Source organism: Bubalus bubalis, chromosome 10 (genome assembly GCF_019923935.1).
Source record: "Bubalus bubalis isolate 160015118507 breed Murrah chromosome 10, NDDB_SH_1, whole genome shotgun sequence".
NCBI classification, from domain to species: Eukaryota; Metazoa; Chordata; class Mammalia; order Artiodactyla; family Bovidae; genus Bubalus; species Bubalus bubalis.
The window spans coordinates 19,453,540-19,477,733 of record NC_059166.1 but is presented as its reverse complement, the minus strand read 5'-3'; the positions used below and the strand labels follow the sequence as shown (position 1 = coordinate 19,477,733).

General features: G+C 35.8%; 1 protein-coding gene and 1 pseudogene across 8 annotated transcripts in view; both read left to right on the top strand.

Moving 5' to 3' along the window:
* Window positions 1-24,194, top strand: part of STXBP5 (syntaxin binding protein 5) — a 160,721-nt gene that overhangs the window by 127,010 nt on the left and 9,517 nt on the right. For 6 of the 8 annotated variants that reach the window (XM_025294423.3, XM_044924124.2, XM_006069443.4 and 3 more), the window contains 5 exons: window positions 6,261-6,311; window positions 11,143-11,382; window positions 12,487-12,856; window positions 13,166-13,331; window positions 21,612-21,723. In XM_025294423.3, coding sequence (XP_025150208.1) covers window positions 6,261-6,311; window positions 11,143-11,382; window positions 12,487-12,856; window positions 13,166-13,331; window positions 21,612-21,723 — 939 coding nt within the window. The remainder of the gene's footprint in view (window positions 1-6,260; window positions 6,312-11,142; window positions 11,383-12,486; window positions 12,857-13,165; window positions 13,332-21,611; window positions 21,724-24,194) is intronic. The other 2 variants (XM_025294425.3, XM_025294424.3) reach the window with 1 other exon arrangement.
* On the top strand, window positions 14,732-15,496 carry LOC102412749 (annotated as a pseudogene).

Sequence of the window (24,194 nt, the reverse complement as noted above, 5' to 3'; positions counted from 1 at the left end):
TTTTTCTAACATTCAAAGGCTATACAGTGATCTTTCTAGAAATAACTTGCTGTTTGCTTCCTAACATAAAAAAAATTAGTCCAAACTAAAGTTACATTATTGAAATATTTTTTGTCAACTATTGTTTGACCAGAACTATTAATATTAATGTGGCGATCTATTTTATGTCATTACTTATTATATTTATTTTGTAGAGTTGCCATAGGAAAATACCACAAACTGAGTGGCTTAAACAATAGAAATTTACTTTCTCTAGAATGGTTCTGGAGGCTAGAATTCCAAGATCAAGGGAGTGACAAGTTTTTGTTTTTTGTGTGTTTTTGTTTTCTCTGTCCTTGACTGCTTTCTTGCTGTGTTTTCACATAGTCTGTCTTCTAGGCACATGCACCCCTGGTGTGTCTGTGTGTCCGGATTTCTCCCTACATGTGCCAACCAGATTGGATTGGTCTACCCACTTAGTGGCCTCATTTCAACTTAATCACCTCTTTAAAGGTCCTGTCTCCACATAGGTCACATTCTGAAGCCCTAAGTGACGCTTAAGGCTTCGGCATACCAGTTTGGGGGAACAGTTCAGCCTGTGGCACGTAACTATGTTAAGTTTGTTTAATGCTTTCTCTAGGAAATGCTATGAGATGTCTTTTATGATGATATCCTAGATGTTATATTTTATGAATTTGTGAAAAGTACATAGAGATGGGAAAAATATTGAAGACAAAAGCTCTAGGAGTTCAAGAATTAAGAGAGCTTGTAATAGCCAGGTCTTTACCAGGCAGGTATTAGTATCTCTTTAAAATTTCTCCTTCATTTTAGGTAATGGATAAGTATCTTGTATTTCCAAAAGTTGTCTTTTTGATTAACAAGCTTATATTTAATTTGTCTTCTTTTTCTCTTTATTTGATTTCACTTGTGAAGAAATTCAGCTTCTTTCTAAAAATTCCAATGACAGCTTTTGTTTATTTATATTTTCTTTCATTATCATGTTTCATGAACATGCACACTAAGAGCTAGACACATATACACGGATGCAGTATTTTGCAAAATAAATTGCTCCCAAATTAACAGAATTTATATTCTAGCATGGGAGGTAGAAATTGATATTATTAGTTCCAATAGCTATTAAAATAATGTGTGATAGGAGTTTCTACTTCTTGGTCCCACTTTCCCCCTGGGATCACCTGCCCTAACCTACAAGCTGATTTTTAGTCTTTTTCTTTTTTAAGTTCTGGTTGCTCTTATTTTATATGCATACATTTTAACATTATCCTTGAAAAGAGTCACATTGGATCTCTGCCGGTGAGAAAAGTTATCTTGCCACTGTATTCTAACTATTGAACCTTTCTCAATGATAAAAATCCATTTGCTTTTTTGGCATCTTCTTCATAGTGTGATAAGAAAAAGTCATTTTACCTTGTATTGTGGGTACATTGTTTAATATAAAAGCCACATTCTAAAAAGCAGAAGTTGCAGTTCTGTTTTCCTTTAAGGAATCGTCCTTAGAAAAATAAGATGTGAAACACAGTGGGTAGAGAAGCTAAAGGAAAATTACAAAGCATCTGTTTAAATTCAGAGAAACAGTAGGAATCTCTGTAACAGAGAAACTTTTCCTTGCAAAGAACTAAAAAGCATCAACCATGACAGAGCTGTCATCTCTAGTATAATGGTTTAGCCAGTCCCCTTTCCTCAAGATCTGCTTTTCTTAAACATCACGCATCTTTCATTGGTATTGAAACCACTATTGCAGACTTGATTATTGTGATCAAGGATAACTTCATTATTCTTTCCAAGCAAATGCAGCTCTTTACTGCTTATTCAGCCAGCCAGCTTGATATTCTCATTCAGATTTATAAAAAGAGCAGAGACTCGGGTTAGCAGCCTGCTGAGATATATCTCTGACTGCAGTTTTCTCCAAATTGAATAAACTTCTTTACTGTCATTTCGTTGTTTCTACTGTGGACAAAGGCATAGAAAGTGAGAGCTATTTTATAGCTTTGAGTGACAAAGGATTTCAAAACAAGAAAGGTATGGGGTTACAGGGGCAAGAGTTGAAGAATACACAAATGAAGAAGAGAAAAACAGATAGTTTGCCTTCCAGGAACTCATTCAGATGATAATGTTTTCAGTTTGAAGACCTCATTGGAAGCTGGATAACTTCAAAGCATGGACAGAAGTTTCTTTTCCAGAGTGATGAAATCAACTGACAAGATAACTGTGTTGGCAAGTGCTTCTGAGACTCCTGAGAAGTAAAAATATAATCTTCAGGAAGTGCTGGATAAACTCTGCAGCTGCTTTCTGCCCCACCTCTCTCTGATTGGAGAGTACTTTCCTGTTGCACTGCAGAGTGATTTGAACCCAAGTGGAATTGTAGCCTCATTAAGCTAAGGAGGAAGAAATGGAAGTTCTGGGCTGCTAAAGTGACTTGAACTTGTGAGGGTGGGCACCGGAGAGAAAGGAACTGGTAAGGGGCATTCCTAGAAGTCTTGTGTATAGGTTCAGTGTAGGTCCCTGCCTTCGGCCTGGGCCACATATGAGCTGGTCAAGACTCCACCACCAGACCTCAGGCGCCTGCTCTGAGGCTGAGAGCTGCCCAGTGACATGAGAAGTCATGTGGTGCTAGGAGTAGATGTAGTGAAACCTTGCTGAGCACCTCAGTCATTCTATTGAAATCCCAGAAAGGCCACTTATTAAGAGTAAGGATCACTTCTTAGCGTGAAAGCCGTACCCTAAAACAAAGTTCTAACTGATATAGACCCACCCTAATAAAGAATAAAACCAAGAGTGATCAGAAGGATCCACCAGGAATTTAACTGCATGACAGACCAAAACTCAATACCTGTTAGGTTGATGATATAATCCATACTCAACTTCAACATATTGTCCACTATTCAGTCAAAACTTATGTCCACATTCAATCAAAAGGTCCTAGGCATGTGAAATAAAGATTCAAAATCACAAGAAATATTGGGTTGGCCAAAAAGTTCAGGTTTCTGTAGGTGCTTATGAGAAAATCCGAACGAATTTTTTGGCCAACCCAATATGACCCATAATCAAGAATTTTAAAAATCATTCAGTAGAAACAGACCACAAGATGGCCTAGATGTTGAAATTAGCAATCAAGAGTTTTAAAGCAGCTGCTGTAATATGTTCAAATACTAAAGTAGGAAAATGGCCATAGTGAGTGAACAGATGGAGAATATCAGCAGATAAAATTAAAACTTTATAAAAAATTGAAATACTACTGTGGAAAAATTCAGTATCTGAAATGATATGATCAGTTCATCAGATGAGTTTAGATGGAGACTACAAAAGAAAGGGCTATGGATCCTGAAGACATGAATGCAAATTATACAAGAAGAAATGCTGAGGAATTAAATCTTGCCCCCCTCCACCACTTCCCCTCTCCCCTTCCTCATAAAAATATCTTACAGGTTACTCAGATTGTTTCTCTTTCTACAATTAGATATATATTGAATTTACTTTTTGAAATGAACTTAAAAAAGGTTGAGCTCATAGTTGTACATGCCATTCTATATGTCCTAAAAATTGTTTTCCATTTTGTTTTTTTAGTTAATTGGGGTAGAATTGGGGTTGAATTACTGTAGAATTAAAGAAATATTTGGCTGTTTACAAATATATTAATGGCTCATCTGTATAACATTTTACAGCTTATGAAAATTGTTTCACTTGTTTAGTATTAATAGTAACTAATGTTTATCATCTCTATACTGTGTCAGATACTGCGCTTAATGTTTTGCTTATGTCTTCTTATACAATCTTCAAAACTATGAAATTGGCATTATTATCCATCTCTGTTTTCCAGGTGAAATTTGAGGTTTAGAGAGGCAAAGTGGTTGGCCTAAGGTCACACACCTAGTAATTCATTGAATTAGATACACGGTAATATCTGGTCTGATTCCAAATCCAGTCCTCACCACCATACTTGACATTTCATGTTTTACAAACAAGATTTTGAAGCTTATTCAAGAATTGTTTGCTGTGGACTTACTGTATCTACATATGGATTTGATGAATTAGTCTTGTTTCCTAATCTTGAAGTTACTTGTAGTCTAGGGACCCTGATGCTCCACAGACCAGGAGCATCAGCATCTCCTGGGAGCCTGTTAGAAGTGCAAGAATCTGATTTAACAAGTTCCCCAGATGATGAATATGCACATTCAATATTTATAAGCACTGGTCCTAAAGATATAGAATAACTTAATCAAATCAGAGTAGTTAGGTCTAAAGAGGCTTACACATCTGATTGTGAAAGGATATCTTTAGACTGTACCAGGCTAGTTTTTCTCCTTCAGTTACTATATAGATATTATTTATCAGTCTGTGTACATTGTACTTATGATATGTAATAAAAGCTTCTAACTTCTTTCGAAAGTTAAGTGTTGCATTTTAGAAAATGTTTTGAGTTGGGTGGACTTCAGTTTAGTTGCTCAGTCATGTCCGACTCTACAGCCGCGTGGACTGCAGCACACCAGGCCTCCCTGTCCATCACCAACTCCTGGAATTTACTCAAACTCATGTCCATTGAATTGGTGATGCCATCAAACCATTTCATCCTCTGTCATCCCCTTCTCCTCCCGCCATCAATCTTTCCCAGCATCAGGGTCTTTTCAATGAGTCAATTCTTTGCATCAGGTGGCCAAAGTATTGGAGTTTCAGCTTCAGCATCAGTCCTTCCAATGAATATTCAGGGCTGATTTCCTTTAGGATGTACTGGTCGGATCTCCTTGCAGTCCAAGGGACTCTCAAGAGTTCTCCAACACCACAGTTCAAAAGCATCAATTCTTCAGCGCTCAGCTTTCTTTATAGTCCAACTCTCACATCCATACATGACCACTGGAAAAACCATAGCTTTGACTAGGTGGACCTTTGTTGGCAAAGTAATGTCTCTACTTTTTAATATGCTATCTAGGTTGGTCATAGCTTTTCTTCCAAGGAGCAAGTGTCTTTTAATTTCATGGCTGCAGTCACCATCTGCAGTGATTTTGGAGCCCAAAAAACTAAAGTCTGTCACTGTTTCCACTGTTTCCCCATATATTTGCCATGCAGTGATGGGACCAGATGCCATTTATGTGAGATCAACCATGATAGATTTCATTTGGCTTTTCAGTTTTCTGTTACTTTTTATGCTTTAAGTCTGTCAAAATGGGATAAGACTGATTGGTATATTTGACACTTTGTTATGGTTTTTTGAAAGGATGCTAATTAGATTAATGAATCTTAGAAATAAAAACCTGATTTCCCCCTATCCCTTCTCACTTAGCCTAATGCCTCTTCCCTAACAATGAATTTGTCATTTTTTTAGATGTGGAAGTTATGTGCTATGACTGGATTTCTCTTTGTTTACATGGCGCCCTTATGGACTAGCAGGGTCTGTTTTTTAAATATCTCCTAACCATCCAAAATTTAACCCCATATACACATTCATGTATTAACACGCAAATGTGTATTCAAAATTTCACTTAGGAAGCGCTGTTCTGTTACGCATGCACTGCCACTAACATGATAGATGTAGTAAAACACCTCCTAACTTTAAAGCACTTCGTAGATTTAGGCAATAACTGAGGATGGAAAGTGAATTCCAGTAAGGTTTTTACATAGACTTTTTAAATATTGTAATCCAAAATAGAAATATCTGTAGTTTACACTTTTGTAAATACACTAGACTGAGCATGGGTTTTTTTTGTTTGTTTGTTTTTATTTTGTACTAAAATGTAAATAGAGATGTTAACATATATGAAGAAATGGATGAGCCAGATATTTTTGTGATGTAATCAAATACTTCAGCTTGACGTAGGTTCATCCTATATTCAAGATACTAACTTTAAAAACAATGATCCCAATAGCTGTGAAGATGAGGAGCTGGAAAGTTTGTATTATATCACATACCCAGACTAAGTCTTATGCCTCTGTTGTCCTTATCTGCAACATCTTCTTTCTGAGAAATGACTGCTTCTCTTAAAGAAGTCTAACCCTTTCCTATGAGCCTAAGAAATAATTAACAGAATTTAAAAGGCTTCCTTGAAGTGAGAGCTTCAAGCACTCAAAGATATTATATCAAGTAAGTACAAACTTTTTAAAAAGCTGAAAATAAGATTTACTTTCCAACCATAACATTATTAATCGTATTTTAATTAGTCTCTAGATTTAGTAATAAAAACATTCACTCCTATCTTGAAGAACAATTGATAGAAATAAGAATGAATCAGATATTCTTCAGGACTTTAAAAGTGCATTTTATTTTTCAGCAAAAATGTCAAGGAAGTTAAGCTTGCCTACTGATCTAAAGCCTGACTTAGGTAAGTAAAATAAATGAAAATATGCAGTAGTTAAAATCTCTTTAATGGGAAGACAAAAAATCAGGAAATTTAAAATGACCACAGAATAGCTTTTCACTGAAAATTAAGTTTAAAATGACTGTTTAAGGAATAATAGCCTTTGGATGCCATCTGTATATTATAAGATAATTATAATATAAATTTAAGCAAACCAAAATAATCTATTTACTCAATCCTCTCATACTTTATATCTAAACAAAATTCAGTGTAAGATTAAAATTTATGTGATTTTTAGATTAATTTCTATTAGCCATCTGAAAACTCATCTTGAGCACTCTGATTTATTAACTTATTTTTATGAGAATAATATTTTCAAAATATATGACTGGTTTTCTGTATTACAGTGAATCTCATGTCAAGAATCAATATTACTTTTTGATGATAATAAGTTGGGAAATGCTTGTTTCTCTGTAGTACTTTATATACAACCTATCCATTAGGAAAGCAGAGTGAATATATCTAGCATATTCCTTTTGCTTTATATCCAGCTCCAAAACAGCTTCCTGATATTCCAGAATAGGGAAAATTGATGTTTCAATAAAGATTTAAAGAAGATTTCGCATAGTACATATAAAGCAGATTTCTTTTAGAAATTTCTACTGCTTTTATGTGAGTAACTGCATATGGATGATTTCACCTATGTTTGTCTTAGAAACTAGATTTGCTTCTTTGTATTTGCTCACCCACCTCATCTTCTCACTTCTAATTCTCTAGATTCCTTGACTATCTTTTTATGTATAATAGAGACTTAGATATTGGTCCATTTCACCTTACTGATTTTAGGTCTTATCTCAGTTGTGATAGAAAATGTGTTATTATGAGTAGGCATAATATCATCCACTGTCATCAGAAAGAGTTTCCATTCCTGAACATAGGAAAGATAGTATGGTTGATCCCTGTAGTAACACTGGTGTTAAGGAACCCAGAAAAAGTTCTAGAATGTAGTATAACATGTTTTGAGAAGAGGGTAGTTCCCTTCACTATAAAAATGAAATATGCAAAAATTTGAACACAAGTGTATCTGAAGCTAACCTTATGCATTTTTCCTCCCAACAAGAGTATCTAGAGTTGTCTTCAATCTCTGAGAGTCCCAGAATTTCAGTAACATTAAATACTATTAGTTTAAGTTTTGTGACACTATGATTTTGTGTCACTTAGTATCTACAAATCTGAGAAAACACATGTAGGAGTACTTTTTTAAAATCAATAAAATATGATATCAATTTTAAAAGAATATTCACACTTAGGTACTATTTAAGTATTTTAATCAAAGTGTGTGTTCCTTTTATTGATTTATCTTTCTTTATTCAGCTTATCTTTTACTGTGTGCCTGTGTATTTCAATGCCCTAAGCTAATTGCAACTTCATTTAATACATGCATTGAAACAATACCTATATTGCCTAAATAATTTCCCTTTAAGGTCATCATGCTACTGAACTATTTTTTGGTAGAGATTCTTAACTGGTAATTATTTTACACTGGCCAGAGGCTTCCCTTGTGGTTCAGCTGGTAAAGAGTCCACCCACAATGTGGGAGACCTGGGTTCGATCTCCGGGTTGGGTAGATCCCCTGGAGAAGGGAAAGGCTACCCACTCCAGTATTCTGGCCTAGAGAATTTCATGGACTATAGTCCATGGGGTCACAAAGAGCCTGATGACTGAGCGACTTTTTCACTTTCCGAGAGCCACTGGGGGAAAACAAGAATCATCAGTAGGCGCAAACGGCCCAGTGTTGCCGTGTGGTGGTGGTTACAGTTCCCGAACTGCTAAGATTCTAACTTGTTTTCAAACAGTTCCACACGTAAGATAAGCAACTTAGTTCTGTAAGTTCAAAGTTGATTCTGATTCAGTTCATTTTCCCATATTGATCTAGCTATAGGAGTTTCTTTGATAACCTAATTTTTATAGAGAAGTCATATAATAAAAATGCAGTTGTAGTTTATAAACTTTATATCATTAAATTAGTCTATTAAATTAAAATGTTTTGTTGGCCTATGAATTAACATTTGAATTATAGAGTGTTGTGAATCACCTATTGTAATTCTTAATAGATAACAGTAAAAAGCTTTTATGCAGCTTAATTTTTATTGAAATTTACAATATCAGGTTTTCTTATATCACTGATTTACATTTATATCACTAAGTCCCAACTGATAATATAGGTCAGTATGTGTGTTCACCTTGTATGTGTCTGTTTTATTAAAATAACATTTTAATCAAAAGAAAATAAATTTTGCGTTTCTGTTAATTTACTGTAATAACTGTGGAAATATGAAGAGTTAAGACTTGGCATCACTGCCATATTACACTTACCCAATAGTGAGCTGTCGCTTTTGAAGGCTGTTTTATTTATATTAACTAGTTCTTTTGTCCTGTGTCATAATCTGTAACAGGATGCACAATCTCAGGCAAAAGAAGAGCATTTTTAGAAACTATAGTTAAAAATAATCCATGCTGCTGTCATAACTAGTGGCTTTATTGTTTTCGAGGCTAACTATAATCAAAATTATGTTGTATATAATTATTTGGGGGGAGAATTTTTTTTTTAACTTATGAATCTAAATTTGACCATAAGAAGCTTTTGTGGAGGTGTACATAGGATTCAGTAATACCTTTTTTAATTCATGAAATACAGTTTAGAAGACTTGAACATGTTTTTCATTTTTCACAATACTATGAAGTCATTTCTTTCACAATAGCATTGAAAACATACAATTTGAGGAATGACTTATTAGATGTGAACAGTAGAAGCTACTGGAAAGTTTAATATCTCCCAGTGGTGTCACAGAAACACATTGCTCTAGATACTTTGAACTATGGGTCTGTCTTCAGCAAGTATCAGTTTACTACTTTCATATGCAAGGCACTACGCTAAATTCTGCAGGGAGTCGAAAGCCCTTGTTCTCAGGAAATTTTCAGTCACGTTAGAACAAGGCCCAAGACAAGTCAGAAATAAGTACAGAACAAATGTGCTATTAGTGCCATGGGGGAGATAAAAAGCTCTCAAGATTCAAAAGAGAAAAACTATAGATGGTTTTAGCAATCGGGATAAACTTCATGAGGATGACAGTACCTGAGATGGAGAATAAACACCATCTAGGTAGGTAGAGAAAAGGCAAGGATAGCAATCAGAAGGAAGAGCATAGGCAAGTGCCAAGTATGTATGGAAAACACTGAATAGCTTGGTTTACTTCCCACAGTGAACTGAAGCAAGGCAGCACTGGCAGAAGGGGCCAGGATGGTAGGCTGAAGATGTTTTGTGGACAATTTTATAAACCTGAGTAAAACTATAAAAGGAATCACTGTGGATTTTTAAGGTAGAGGTGATAGGATTAAAAGTGTACTTTGTAAAATTTGAGTTGTGATCGAACAATGACAGAGTGAAGGTGGGGCGGTCTCTTGGGAATTATAGATGAATGGTGATAAAGGCCTGAACATAGGGTCATGGAACTTGATCGGTAATGGAAAGAAGAAGATAGAAATATTAGAATAATGCAGGACTTTTCATCCCATCAGAGACATACAGTTAAAGTGAAAGGGAAGAACCAAAAATGCGACTCATGTCAAATGTTATTCCCGAGGAGAATGGGGTTGTTGTCAATATAAATAGTACCATTAGAAGAATTTAGAGACTTGGAGAAATGGTGTGTTTTGATTTTGCATAGTGAGCCATAACAGGAAAAAATTTCATGAAGCATTTGGAAATGCATTCCAAGAGAAAAGAGGCCAGAGCTTGAAACAAACTTAAGATTGGTCACAGAGAAGAAGGTAACTGTAGACAAGAGAGGGTTTATTAGTAGAATTTATAAGTACCCTGAATATACCTGGGATCGAGTTAAGAATGAGCCAGGTGCTGGTTGTCCAGGTTAATGAAAAATGCCTGAGTTGAATGTAGATTCCAGTTAAAATAGCATTTAAGAAAAATAAAAGCTAAATTTTTATGGATTAAGGCTTTCATATGGACAGATTTGAAGAAAAAAGTCCATCATATGGTAAATTTGAAGGTAGAAACAGAGTACTTATAAATGCATTTTTTTTAATCTAGGAAATTGAAAATACCCACTTTGCTAGTACTGCCTAATCGTGAACTATATTATACCAAAGGAAGAGGCAGCACATGAGAAAAGGTGGTGGTGGTGGTTTAGTCACTAAGTCGTATCCAACTCTTGTGACCCCAAGGACTGTAGCCTGCCAAACTCCTCTGTCCATGGGATTCTCCAGGCAAGAATACTGGAGTGGGTTGCCATTTCCTTCTCCAGGTTGCCATTTCCTTCTCCATGAGAAAAGGTAGTAATGACTAAAGTTGGAAAAGCAGCCAAGATATCAGCAGAGAGCTACACTGAAGCTGTAGAGATCATGCATCCAAAAACCCCCTGGCTGCCCCCAGCTGCCTCCAACTCAGTTCTCACAGGTGTGGATTTTTCCCTTTGTTTTATGTATGAGCAATGGGCAAAATTGTTAACATAAAAGTACATTGTTTTTCTTTTCAGTTAAAATTAAATATGCTTTAGATTTTTCTCTTTTTGCAGATTAACTATTTAATAAAATTTAAAACAAACTAAATGGACTTCCCTGGCAGTTCAGATGGTAAAGAATCCACCTGTAATGCGGGAGACTTGGGTTCAATCCCTAGGTTGGAACATATTCTGACCCAGAGAATTCCATGTACCATATGGTCAATGGGGTCGCAAAGAGTCAGACACAACTGAGTGACTTTCACTCACTCTTACCAAACTAAAAATATGATTATTTTATAACTTGAGTAATCTTACAACATTTGAAATCATTTCAGACATAAAAGATAATTCCTTCAGCCGATCACGGAGCTCAAGTGTAACCAGCATTGATAAAGAATCCCGGGAAGCAATCTCTGCTCTTCATTTCTGTGAAACTTTTACTCGAAAAACAGATTCAGCCCCTTCCCCGTGTTTGTGGGTTGGTACTACACTGGGAACAGTGCTTGTCATTGCGCTGAACCTTCCCCCGGGAGGAGAGCAAAGACTTCTTCAGCCAGTGATTGTGTCTCCAAGTGGTATGTGTGCTCTGCTGCTGGACTACCCTTGAAAGTTTGCTTTACTGTAATTTAATAGAAGCCTTTGCTTTTCATCTTTCAATCAGTCTAAGAATTCTGAATGGAGATAGTTACAGTCTTTTGCTTTTAATTGAAGGAATACATGGATTAAGATTCCAGAATATCGTTTACTTATATAGACATTCAAGCTTTGCATTTTTTTAAACGTTAGGATCATGTCTAAAATGATTACTACATAGAAAATAAAACAAAATACTATTGTTCTGTCTCATTCTAGGATACCTTGAAATAGTATGTTCTGTAAGCAAATGGTACATATGTAGGGAAAAAACTGAAAAGTTTTTAAAATATTGTACACTTAGCTATTTTTAATCTCTTAAGTATGAAGTCTTAAGATCGTATTTCTTCTCTGAAGAATTAGAAAAGGTAATTTAACAAAAAATTTTAAGAAGAAAAAATTTATACTCTTCTTATATTAAAAATGAGAGGGAAAAAAGCATGATTTTGCTCTCTAGTATATTCTTTGTTTATATATTGTACATGTAGTATTTTAAATTTTCTAATAGCCATATTAAAATGTAAAAGAAAAAAGTGAAATTAATTTTAGTATAACAAATTTCATTTAGCCCAGTCTATGCACAGCGCTAAATCATTGTAGCATTAATCAGTATTTTAATTTTATTGAGTTATTTTATTATAATTTCACTGTGCTAAGCCTTCAAATCCAGCCTGTGTTTCACTCTTACAGCGTGCCACAGTGTGGTCGAGCCACAGTTCACGTGGCTAGGCTCTGGGCTGCCGTATTGGACCTTGCAGCCCTAGGTGCCATCTACTTACACTCAACGACAGTACACTCGGCAGGTGTGGGTGTGAGACCTAGTTCTAGACATCCCAGCATTTATCAGTTTGGTAACATTTATTGAGATCTTTTTCCAGATTGAGATACCATGCTTGAGGTTTGAATCCTGTCAGCGAGCCAGTATACAATTTTGGTTCAGTATATATTCTACATATTTTTGAGTGTCTAGTGTGTGTCAGAGTTGAAATAAACGTATTTACTGTCTGGACTAAAATACTTTTTGTTTACTGAAATTACAATTTTAGGTACTATATTGCGGTTAAAAGGGGCGATCCTGAGAATGGCGTTCCTGGATTCCACAGGCTGCTTAGTGCCACCTGCACATGAACCCTGGAAAGAACACAATGTCCCTGAAGAAAAGGATGAAAAAGAGAAATTGAAGAAAAGAAGACCTGTCTCTGTATCTCCCTCGTCTTCTCAGGAAATCAGTGAAAACCAGTATGCAGTAATATGTTCTGAAAAGCAAGCAAAAGTGATCTCATTGCCAAGCCAGAACTGTGCTTACAAGCAGAACATCACAGAGACCTCATTTGTGCTTCGTGGAGACATTGTATCGTTAAGTAACAGCATCTGCCTTGCCTGCTTCTGTGCCAATGGACACATCATGACTTTTAGGTAAGAGGCTTTTGTTTGTTTGTTTGTTTTTTAAACACAAATATAGCATTTCCTCCCGTCAGAACATAATATTGCAGAATTGTATTTGGAGAAGTGCTTTTAATTTGCTTACAGTCATATACACAGAGAATTTATTTTCATTCAGTTACTAGTGAACAAGTACATGAGGAAAAGAAATCAGTTTTCTCTCCCACTCAGGTACACTTAATCATGAGGTTTAGAAGGTCCCTGCCATTTTTACTTCCTGTAGTATTTGTTCAAGACTAAAGCCTTCCTGTCTGTTAATAAGTTTTCCATTGTATTCTCAAGTTTGCCAAGTTTAAGGCCTCTGCTGGATGTGTATTACTTGCCCCTTACCAACATGCGGATAGCCAGAACGTTCTGCTTCACCAACAACGGACAAGCCTTGTATCTTGTCTCACCTACAGAAATCCAGAGACTCACTTATAGTCAAGAAACCTGTGAGAATCTTCAGGTAAGTAACATAACTATCACTAGCATTTCTTCAGAGGTAAAATATTTTCTAAGGTCCCTTACATTGTCCATCCCTTCTACAAAGCTTTTCTTGAGAACTTGAGAGCATATGCTTTGATACTGGTAATAAAGTATCTTCATCAGATTCCTGTTATAAAAGGGACTCCATCTCATCAATCCATATTTTTCTCGCCAGTGATGTCAAAGAAATACAAAATACTTACATCCGTTTTATGCCACTCTCCACACAGAATAAATATCTATTATATAGAAACAAAAGAAAAATCCTTTTTAAAGGCGTATGTTGGGATGAAAATAATTATATCTATTTTAGGACAAATTGTGTCATTCCTTCTCATATACTCTGTATTCAAAGGATATATTCACATTATCAGAAAAAATAAGATTTGATAATTTTCCTCTAAATATTTTTGTTGATCTATTTGTGAGAGATTACAAAATCTTTATAAAACTGTATCTTTTAAAAGTATTGAGTGCTTTATGTGGTTGTATATTTATTAGAAATGATCAGTTTAGCTTGAACTTTTTAAATAAAAGTGCTCTTTAAATATTAGAGCTAAAATATTCATTGATATTTAGAGAAACCATTATCTAAGGGAACTTTATTGTGAAAGTTTTTAGTTAATTAGCCATATTTTACTGGTTTATATATTTAAATTTGTGACTTATTTTTAGAATATGAGCTTTGGAGTCAAGAAGAATGAATTTAAGTCCTAGCTTTGCTAGTTACACAATTATGTGACCTTAGACAAGTTAGTATGTCTGAACTTCATTATATTTAAAATGAGGATAAAAATAATATCTAATGTCATAGGATCTGTTATAAATTAAAGGAGACAGTACACGTAAAGTTCTTACTAGCACAGTGCTCAGTAGAAAGTACATGCTGTCACATGTTAGTAGTAGTATTTCTATACTAGAAACATACTCCTGATATTATAAACCTTGAGAGTGAAACAAAATTACAGTTATAACTATTACAATTAGAACTGTATTCTGGTAGCTCAACTGATAAAGAATCCACCTGCAATGCAGGAGACCCTGTTTCGATTTCTGGGTCGGAGAGAGCCCCTGGAGAAGGAATAGGCTGTCTACTCCAGTATTCTTGGGCTTCCCTGGTGGTTCAGGAATCCACCTGCAATTCAGGAGACCTGGGTTCAGTCCCTGGATTGGGAAGATCCCCTGGAGGAGGGCATGGCAACCCATTCCAGTATTCTTGCCTGGAGAATCCCCAGGGACAGAGGAGCCTGGTAGGCTCTAGTCCGTGGGGTTACAAAGAGTTGGACACAACTGAGCGCCTAAGCATGTATACTTAAAAGTTAAGTAGGAACATAGAAGATATAAAGACCAAAATTGAACTTCTAGAGATGAAAATCTACAGTGTTGCTCTTTCCCTTTGGCACGCCACTGAAGATCCTGGTGTCGCCATGGGCCGCCGCCCTGCCCGGTGTTACCGGTATTGTAAGAACAAGCCGTACCCAAAGTCTCGCTTCTGCCGAGGTGTCCCTGATGCTAAGATTCGCATCTTCGACTTGGGGCGTAAGAAGGCCAAAGTGGATGAATTCCCATCCACTGTGGCCACATGGTGTCAGATGAGTATGAGCAGCTCTCCTCTGAAGCCCTGGAGGCTGCCCATATTTGTGCCAACAAGTACATGGTGAAAAGCTGTGGCAAAGATGGTTTTCACATCCGAGTGCGGCTCCACCCCTTCCATGTCATCCGCATCAACAAGATGTTGTCTTGCGCTGGAGCTGATAGACTCCAGACAGGTATGCGCGGTGCCTTTGGAAAGCCCCAGGGCACAGTGGCCAGGGTCCACATTGGCCAGGTCATAATGTCCATCCTCACCAAGCTGCAGAACAAGGAACATGTGATTGAAGCCCTCCACCGGGCCAAGTTCAAGTTCCCTGGCCGCCAGAAGATCCACATCTCTAAGAAGTGGGGATTTACCAAGTTCAACGCGGATGAATTTGAGAACATGGTGGCAGAAAAGCGACTCATCCCAGACGGCTGTGGGGTCAAATACATCCCTAATCGTGGTCCCCTGGACAAATGGCGGGCCCTGCACTCATGAGCATCAGTGCTGTCCCCTCCTTAATCATGCTCACCAATAAATGCTATTTCCTGTCAAAAAAAAAAAAAAAATCTACAGTGTTAGAGATGAAAAATATACTGGATGGAATTAACATCAGATTAGACATTAGGAAAGAAAAGATTAACTTGAAAGCATAGCAATAGAGAAAAACAATTGAGTGTTTATACTTGAAAAATTTATAGCACTAAAACATCTGTATTCGAAAAGACATGACATGTATGCTCTGTCATGTCTGACTCTGCAAAAAGAAATTGTCGTCAAATCAGTGACTTCAGCTTCCACCTTAAGAAACTGAAAAAGAAGAGCAAGTTAAACCCAAAGTAAACAGAAGAAAGTGAAAGTGAAGTCGCTCAGTCGTGTCTGACTCTTTGCGACCCCATGGACTGTAGCCTACCAAGCTCCTCTGTCCATGGGATTTTCCAGGCAATAGTACTGGAGTAGATTGCCATTTCCTTCTCCAGGGGATCTTCCCAACCCAGAGATTGAATCCGGTCTCCCTCATTGTAGACAGACGTCCCAAGAAAGTCCCAAGGAAGTCCCAAGAAAATAGTAAATATCCAAGTGGAAATATGAGATAGAAAACGTCAGTTCAGTCGCTCAGTCGTGTCTGACTCTTTGCGACCCCACGAATCACAGCACGCCAGGCCTCCGTGTCCATCACCAACTCCCAGAGTTCACTCAAACTCATGTCCATCGAGTCGGTGATGCCATCCAGCCATCTCATCCTCTGTCGTCCCCTTCTCCTCCTGCCCCCAATCCCTCCCAGCATCAGAGTCTTTTCCAATGAGTTGACTCTTCACATGAGGTGGCCAAAGTACTGGAGTTTCAGCTTTAACATCATTCCTTCCAAAGAACACCCAGGACTGATCTCCTTCAAAGTGGACTGGTTGGATCTCTTTGCAGTCCAAGGGACTCTCAAGAGTCTTCTCCAACACCACAGTTCAAAAGCATCAATTCTTCGGCGCTCAGCTTTCTTCACAGTCCAACTCTCACATCCATACATGACTACTGGAAAAACCATAGCCTTGACTAGACAGACCTTTGTTAGCAAAGTAATGTCTCTGCTTTTGAATATGCTATCTAGGTTGGTTATAACTTTCCTTCCAAGGAGTAAGCGTCTTTTAATTTCATGGCTGCAATCACCATCTGCAGTGAATTTGGAGTCCCCAAAAATAAAGTCTGACACTGTTTCCACTGTTTCCCCATCTATTTCCCATGAAGTGATGGGACCAGATGCCATGATCTTCGTTTTCTGAATGTTGAGCTTTAAGCCAACTTTTTCACTCTCCTCTTTCACTTTCATCAAGAGGCTTTGTAGTTCCTCTTCACTTTCTGCCATAAGGGTCGTTTCATCTGCATATCTGAGGTTATTGATATTTCTCCCGGCAGTCTTGATTCCAGCCTGTGCTTCTTCCAGCCCAGCGTTTCTCATGATGTACTCTGCATAGAAGTTAAATAAGCAGGATGACAGTATACAGCTTTGACGTACTCCTTTTGCTATTTGGAACCAGTCTGTTGTTCCATGTCCAGTTCTAACTGTTTCTTCCTAACCTGCATATAGGTTTCTCAAGAGGCTGGTCAGGTGGTCTGCTTTTCCCATCTCTTTCAGAATTTTCCAGTTTATTGTGATCCACACAGTCAAAGGCTTTGGCATAGTCAATAAAGCAGAAATAGATGTTTTTCTGGGACTCTCTTGCTTTTTCCATGATCCAGCGGATGTTGGCAATTTGATCTCTGGTTCCTCTGCCTTTTCTAAAACCAGCTTGAACATCAGGAAGTTCACGATTCACATATTGTTGAAGCCTGGCTTGGAGAATTTTGAGCATTACTTTAGTAGCATGTGAGATGAGTAAAAACTTGATCTCTGAAACCAATAAAATTGATCTCAAGCCAGACTGATTGTGAAGAGAGAAGTATATCAAGAATGAGAGAAGTGACTTCTGTAGATTCTACAAATGCTACTTAAAATGGATAATAAGGAAATACTATGAACAGCTTTAGGCCAGTAAATTAAAAAACTTAGGAAATGGGCACATGTGGTGGCACTGAGACACATATTACCAAAGTTCACTCAAGAAAAAAATAGATTACCCAGAGAATACTATAGGGAAATTGAAGTTAGAAACCTTGGACAAAGTCAATTGAGGCCTCAGTGGCTTCATTTGTGAATTCTATCAACATTTCAGGAAGAACTGGTACCAGTTCTATTTAAATCTCTCAAAAGTTAAAGAGGGGAAATGTTTGCCAACTTGTTAATGGTATGTTCATAGAACATGTTACCAAAACCAATGATTTTAGAGTAAAGAAAATTACATATAGATCAATATTCTTTACAAATATAGATGTTAAAATTCTAAGCAAAATTTTAACAAATTGAACCTAACAGTATATCAGATGGATAATTCTGGTCATGATAATTCATCATAACCAAATACGATTTATCCCAGGAATGTAGAGTTGACTTCACATTTATAAATCAATCTATGGAATTCACATTAGTAAATCTAAAAAACAAAAGCAGTTGACAAAATTCAACATCCATTCCTGATTAAAGAAAAGTCACACAAGGTATAAATGGGAACTTAAAAGGCATCTAGGAAAATCTACACCTGACGTAATACTTAGTGTTGAGACAGTGCCATGAATATTGGTGTTTTCGTTTTCTTCAGCTGTATACCCCAAAGTGGAATTGCTGGATCGTAAGGTAGTTCTAGTTTTTTGGAGAACTTCCATGCTGTTTTCCATAGTGGCTGCACCCGTTCACATTCCTACCAGCTGTGTGCTAAATTCCCATCAGCAGTTTCCCTCCCTCCACATCCTTACCAACATTTGTTATTTGTGGACTTTTTGATGATAGCCATTCTTAGAGTAGCCAAGATATGGAAGAACCTAAGTGTCCCATCAGCAGATGAATGGATAAAGAAAATGTGATAGATAGATAGATATACGCACACATATACATACATATGATGGAATACTACTTAGCCAAAATAAGAATGAAATTTTGCCAGTTACCTATATAGACATGGAAGGTATTATGCTTAGTGAAATAAGTCAGAGAAAGGCATACAGTATATTATCACTTATATGTGAAATCTAAAAAATAAACAAATATCTATAATAAAACAGTAACAGACTCACACATGTAGAAAACTAACTAGGGGTTACCAGCAGGTAGAGGGCAGGAAAGAAGAGCAATATAAGGGTAACAGATTACAACTATGTATAAAATAAATAGATATATTGTACAGCATGGGGATTACAGCCAATATTTTATCATTATTTTTTTTAACTTTTATTTATTTATTTGGCTGCTTCAGGTCTTAGTTCTGTCTTCGTTGTAGTATTCAGGATCTTTAACTGCAGCATGTGGAATCTAGTTCCCTGACCAGGAATCAAAGCCAGGCCCCCTGCATTGGGAGTACAGTCTTAGCTACTGGACCACCAGGAAAGGCCCAATTTCATGATAACTTTAAATGGAGTATGATCTATACAAATATTGAATCACTATGTTGTACATCTGAAGGTAATAAAATAAGTCAACTAATAAAATATTACAGTTCAGTTTAAGAAAAAAGTGATAAAGCGTATGCATTGACTCATTCATGAAATTAGATTCCTATATTTTATCACTTGTTTATTAACACAAATGAGATACAGTTGTATAACATAAGACAAATATATTTGTTTCTGTACCTTCATATTTTAGAGTAGTTTAAAAGTTCCAGACATTGTTTCAGATGTATTACTATTACTAGATGTAGAGAAATATCACAGATAATAAAAATCTATTTAGATTTTACCATTGTTTATTAGTCATTAAAGTTAATTATCCTAAAGAATATGTTTATCATAATTAAAATTTTTATTTAAATACAAGTGAAAAGTATTTAAGATACTATTCAATGGTATTGAAATACGTAACTTTTTTAACATCAGTATTCCTCTCCAAATCCTAATACTAACCACAGACTGTGCAGACTCTTTAAGAAATGCCTAATTTTAAACTTCCTTTAAAGATATATGTTCACAATGGTAATCTAAAGATAAATGACTTCATATTTTCTAATTTGTTTCATCTCCATGTGAAAGGAGATTTTTCTATATAATGTATATACATCACTCAGTATCTAATCTTGGCATTTTGTGTTATCTTTAACTCATTAAAGATAATCTTCATTATCTTTAATTCTGGTAACATTCCTGAGAGGTAAGTATTAATATTACTTCTTTATAAATTTACGGAAACCAGTTCTCTGAGAGACTGATTTGCCTAAGATCCCTCTGCATGTAAAAGGCAGAGGTGAGAATCAAACCCAGGTCCATATGGTTCCAATTTATACTCATCCCAGTACACTATAGTGACTCTTAATTTACAACTATAATCTCTGCATTTTAAATATCCTACTTTATACTTATAAAATTACATGATCATTAAATACTAAGTAAAAAGAGTAAACCACTATTCTAAAGTGAGGTAAATTTGAAAGAGCATATTTTTATGCTGTGACTCTATATCTGTCTTATTACTCTATGCTATGACTCTATGCTGCTGCTGCTAAGTCGCTTTAGTCGTGTCCGACTCTGTGTGACCCCATAGACGGCAGCCCACCAGGCTCCCCCGTCCCTGGGATTCTCCAGGCAAGAATACTGGAGTGGGTTGCTCTATATTTGTCTATATATCTCTTATTATTGATTTAGCATAAAAGACAAATGGTAGCTGTTTGCAGTTTGTTGTATCGACTTAATAAATGCAGTTTAAATTATAATCTGTAGAATATTGTATAAAAAAGATTGGAAATATGTCTAAAATCACCTTTGTTATACAGGCAAATGTAAATTTGAATTAAATAATAGGTATTAGTATATTCTATGGTGGATTTTAACAGGTTTGATTTATTGACTTTAGGGAGTTTTACTCCACTTTATAGAAATCCAGAGGAAAGAAAATTTAAATGTAAGGCCTTCAATCCACTTCAGCCTTATAAATGAAACTCTGTGTTGTATATTGTTAACATTATCTCCTTTCATTTATAATCTGGTTGGGGAGACAACATTAATATGGGTGTATCTGTGAATTCCCTGGCGGTCAGTGGTTAAGACTCCATGCTCTCATTATAGCTGAGGGCCTGGCCTCAATCTCTGGTCAGGGAATTAAAATCCCACAAAACAAAAGGTGCAACCAAAAAATGAAAAAAAGAAATATGGATATATCTAAAAGTAAAATCTTGGGACATCCTTTATTAACTTGCTTAGCCCAGCCCTAAGAAAGAAACTCTAAAAAGCACATATTTTTAGCTCCAACTATAATGTAATATCAGATAAAACTACCTGGAACCAATCGTGTACTTGTCATTTCTATCATAGCTACTTCTCTTTACTGGGCAGAAATGCAATCCCAAGCCTCACTATACTTTTATTTTGCTTTTAAAGGTTCCCAGAGTTGCCTTGTAAATAATATTGCTACCATCCTTCTTTTATAGAAACTTCTCTTCCCTCTTTATGTCTCATCTACAAAGTCAGTAAAATGGCAGCAGTTTTTCTTGTCTGCTGACTTACCTTTACCATTTCTGTGCTCTGAAGAATATTGACAAAAATTTCAGGAAAATCTGACAGTATAGAAAGAAGCCTTTCCACCTCTCAGCCAGATTTCTGGAATTCCAGGTGTATGTTGGCATAATTCTGTTCCCAGGATATGTTTATGAAAAAAGATGTGTGTCTTTCTAAACTACTAATTTTCTGACTCAGCTATCATTACACTAGACTTCAATTTGCTAATATATTTTCTTATTTCTAATGTGAGAAGACCTAGTTATTAATACAGTTACCAATTCTTGATAATAAGAGTTATAGTTATTTGAACATTTTATCATAAAGATTGAAATCTCCTTACAGTTTAAGCTTAAATCATCTTTGTTTAAAATGTGAAGAAAGTAATCTAGCCAAAGTAGCAAACAACAAGTTACTCTTAGTCAAGTTAATCTTAATTTATTGCTTGACCAAATCAGACTGTTCTAGATCTGATCATTTGAAATGTGCTCATTAATTGGGAACCTCAACAGCTGATGTTATAAGTTTTAGTTAAAGAGTTTACAGGGCTGGTTTTGTGATTATAGTTTAGTGTCCCTGAAACTTTAACAATTACAATTTGTTTTGATTTTAAAGGAAATGTTGGGTGAACTCTTCACTCCTGTAGAAACACCTGAAGCACCAAACAGGGGATTCTTTAAAGGCTTGTTTGGAGGTGGTGCACAATCTCTTGATAGAGAAGAACTATGTAAGTTGATTTATTTAATTTGGATAATATATCTATAAAACAAACACTCAAGCCATGTAAATTTTTCTTACGTGTATAAATTTATGTTCACCTTTTTCCTCTCTGTCACAACAATTGATGGATCCATCTTTTAGCAAAATGCATAAAATTGTTTTCTGCCATATTCTAACTCAAATCAGGGGAATAGTTTACTCAGCAAATCAAAATCAGCATGGCTTCAGGCTAAAAAGGAATAAACTTTAAGTGAGTAATTTGAAAATATTTTCTAACTTTCGTTAAATATGATCTTTATTGTTATTTTAATTCTGTAATAGACTTTAGTTGATAACCTTAACTTCAAAAAAGTTTTTACATAAACATTTATTTTATCTTACAAAACCTCCAGAACTACTCTCGTTGCACTAAGAAGATTATTTAAAATGTAAAGTCTAGTTCATGTACTATCTTCCATAGAATTGGCACAAATTGGAAACTGGTCCTTGAATGAACTAGTAAATTGATAAATGTTTCACCTTTCTTTCAAATAGGAGCTATTAGCTATTCTTGAATTTTTATTTTCTTTTATTCTTTGTTTTTTACTAGAATATTCTAAAATTTTCCTTTTCTGTTTAGTTTACTAGAAAAACTGTAAGATTAAATATTAGCAAGTAAGAGTGTAGTACAGTTTCATTTTTAAAATTTATCCTAATGATTGGTTAGTCATCTGGGTAATGAGGATTGGTCAGTTGTAATTCATTTAAAAAATGACTGCTCTTCAAGTCATGGGGGACTGATTATTTAGAATAACATTCTTACCAAAATTAATTGATAAAGCTGTACAAAATTCAATTTTTATAAACATCAATGAGCTAACAACATAATGAAGAAAATATACATGGGGAAAGGTGGTAAGCATTGCAGCCTGAGGCCACTTTTGCCCTGGAGTACTTTGCTAATCTAAAGCAGCAAGCTGCAGTTCTGAACTGTGTTAAGACCAGCCAGGTAGGCTCCCAGAATTGGCTAAGGTGGCAATCCTGATAAATAATGCTTCCTCTTTGAAAGGACCCCAAGGACCAAGCTTAAGGACTTAAGCCATAGCTTAAGAGTAAAACTGATGTGAGCATATACACAAATAAACATTTAATGAAGCCCTTATCAACTCGCTGCCCCAAACTTTGTAACTTACTCTGAATTTTATTTGGGAATTCAAAAGTTCTCACCTTTTCTGTTTAACACTGTACTAGAGTCTTTAACCAGGGCAATTAGGCAAAAAGAGAATATAGTTGGCATGCAGTTGGAATGGAAGGAATGAAACTGTCTCTCTTTGCAGATGACAGCCCTGCCTATAGAAAATCTTAAGGAAACCACACACACACAGTGGTTCTAACTACTGGTGGTTAGGACTCAGCGCTTTCACTGCCATGGCCCGGGGCTCTCAATCCCTGGTTGGGGAATAAGATCCCGCAAGCTGTACTGTGCAGCCAAAATAAATCTTTAATTAAAGAATAAAACACATTCTAGGCAATAAACGTGTTCAACAAGATTTTAGGATACAAGGTCCATATAAAGAGTCAATTGCATTTCTATACACTAGCAATGGACAAAACAAAAATTAAATTAAGAAAGGAGTTTCCTTTATCAAAAAGATGAAATACTAGAACATACACTAAAAAATATGCTAAAAAATTCAAACATCATTTAAAGAAATTAAGACATAAATGGATTAATATCTGCGTTCATGGATTGGAAAATTTAATATTGCTGAGACGGCAGTACTCCCCATATTGATCTATATATTCAACACAATCCCTGTCAAAGTCCAAGCTGGTTTTTTGAAGAAAGAAATAAGCTGCTTCTAAGATTCATATGGAAATGGAAAGGATTCAAAATAGCCACACACACACACACACAATTTTTTTTGTAAAGAAAAAAGATCTGAGTCACATTTTGATTTCCAGTGTTGTTGCAAATTGGGAATCAATCAAGATAGTGTGGTACAGGCATTAGGATGGATACCTAGACCAATGGAAAAGAATTGAATGTCCAGAAATAAGCCCATACATGTATGGTCAGTTGATTTTCTACATGGACACCAAGAAACTCCAATGGTGAAAGAATGGTCTTTTAACAGATGGTGTTGGGACAGTGGATATCCACATGCAAGAGAATCCAACTCACACAATACACAAAAATTAATAACTCAAAATGGATCAAAGACCTCAATGTAAGAGCTAAAACTATAAAACTCTTAGAAGAAAACCTAAGTATAAATCTTTGCGACCTTAGATTACACAATGGTTTCTCAGATATGACACCTAAATCAAAACCAACCAAAGAAAAGAATAAAATGAGTTCTAAAATTAGAAGTAAGAAAACATAATGATACCTATTGAGTCTAATAGCCAGAGTGTTAAAAAAAATTCTTAAAATTTTTTTATTCTTACTCAACAATAAAAAGCCAAATAGTCCAATTTTAAATGGGCAAAGGGTTT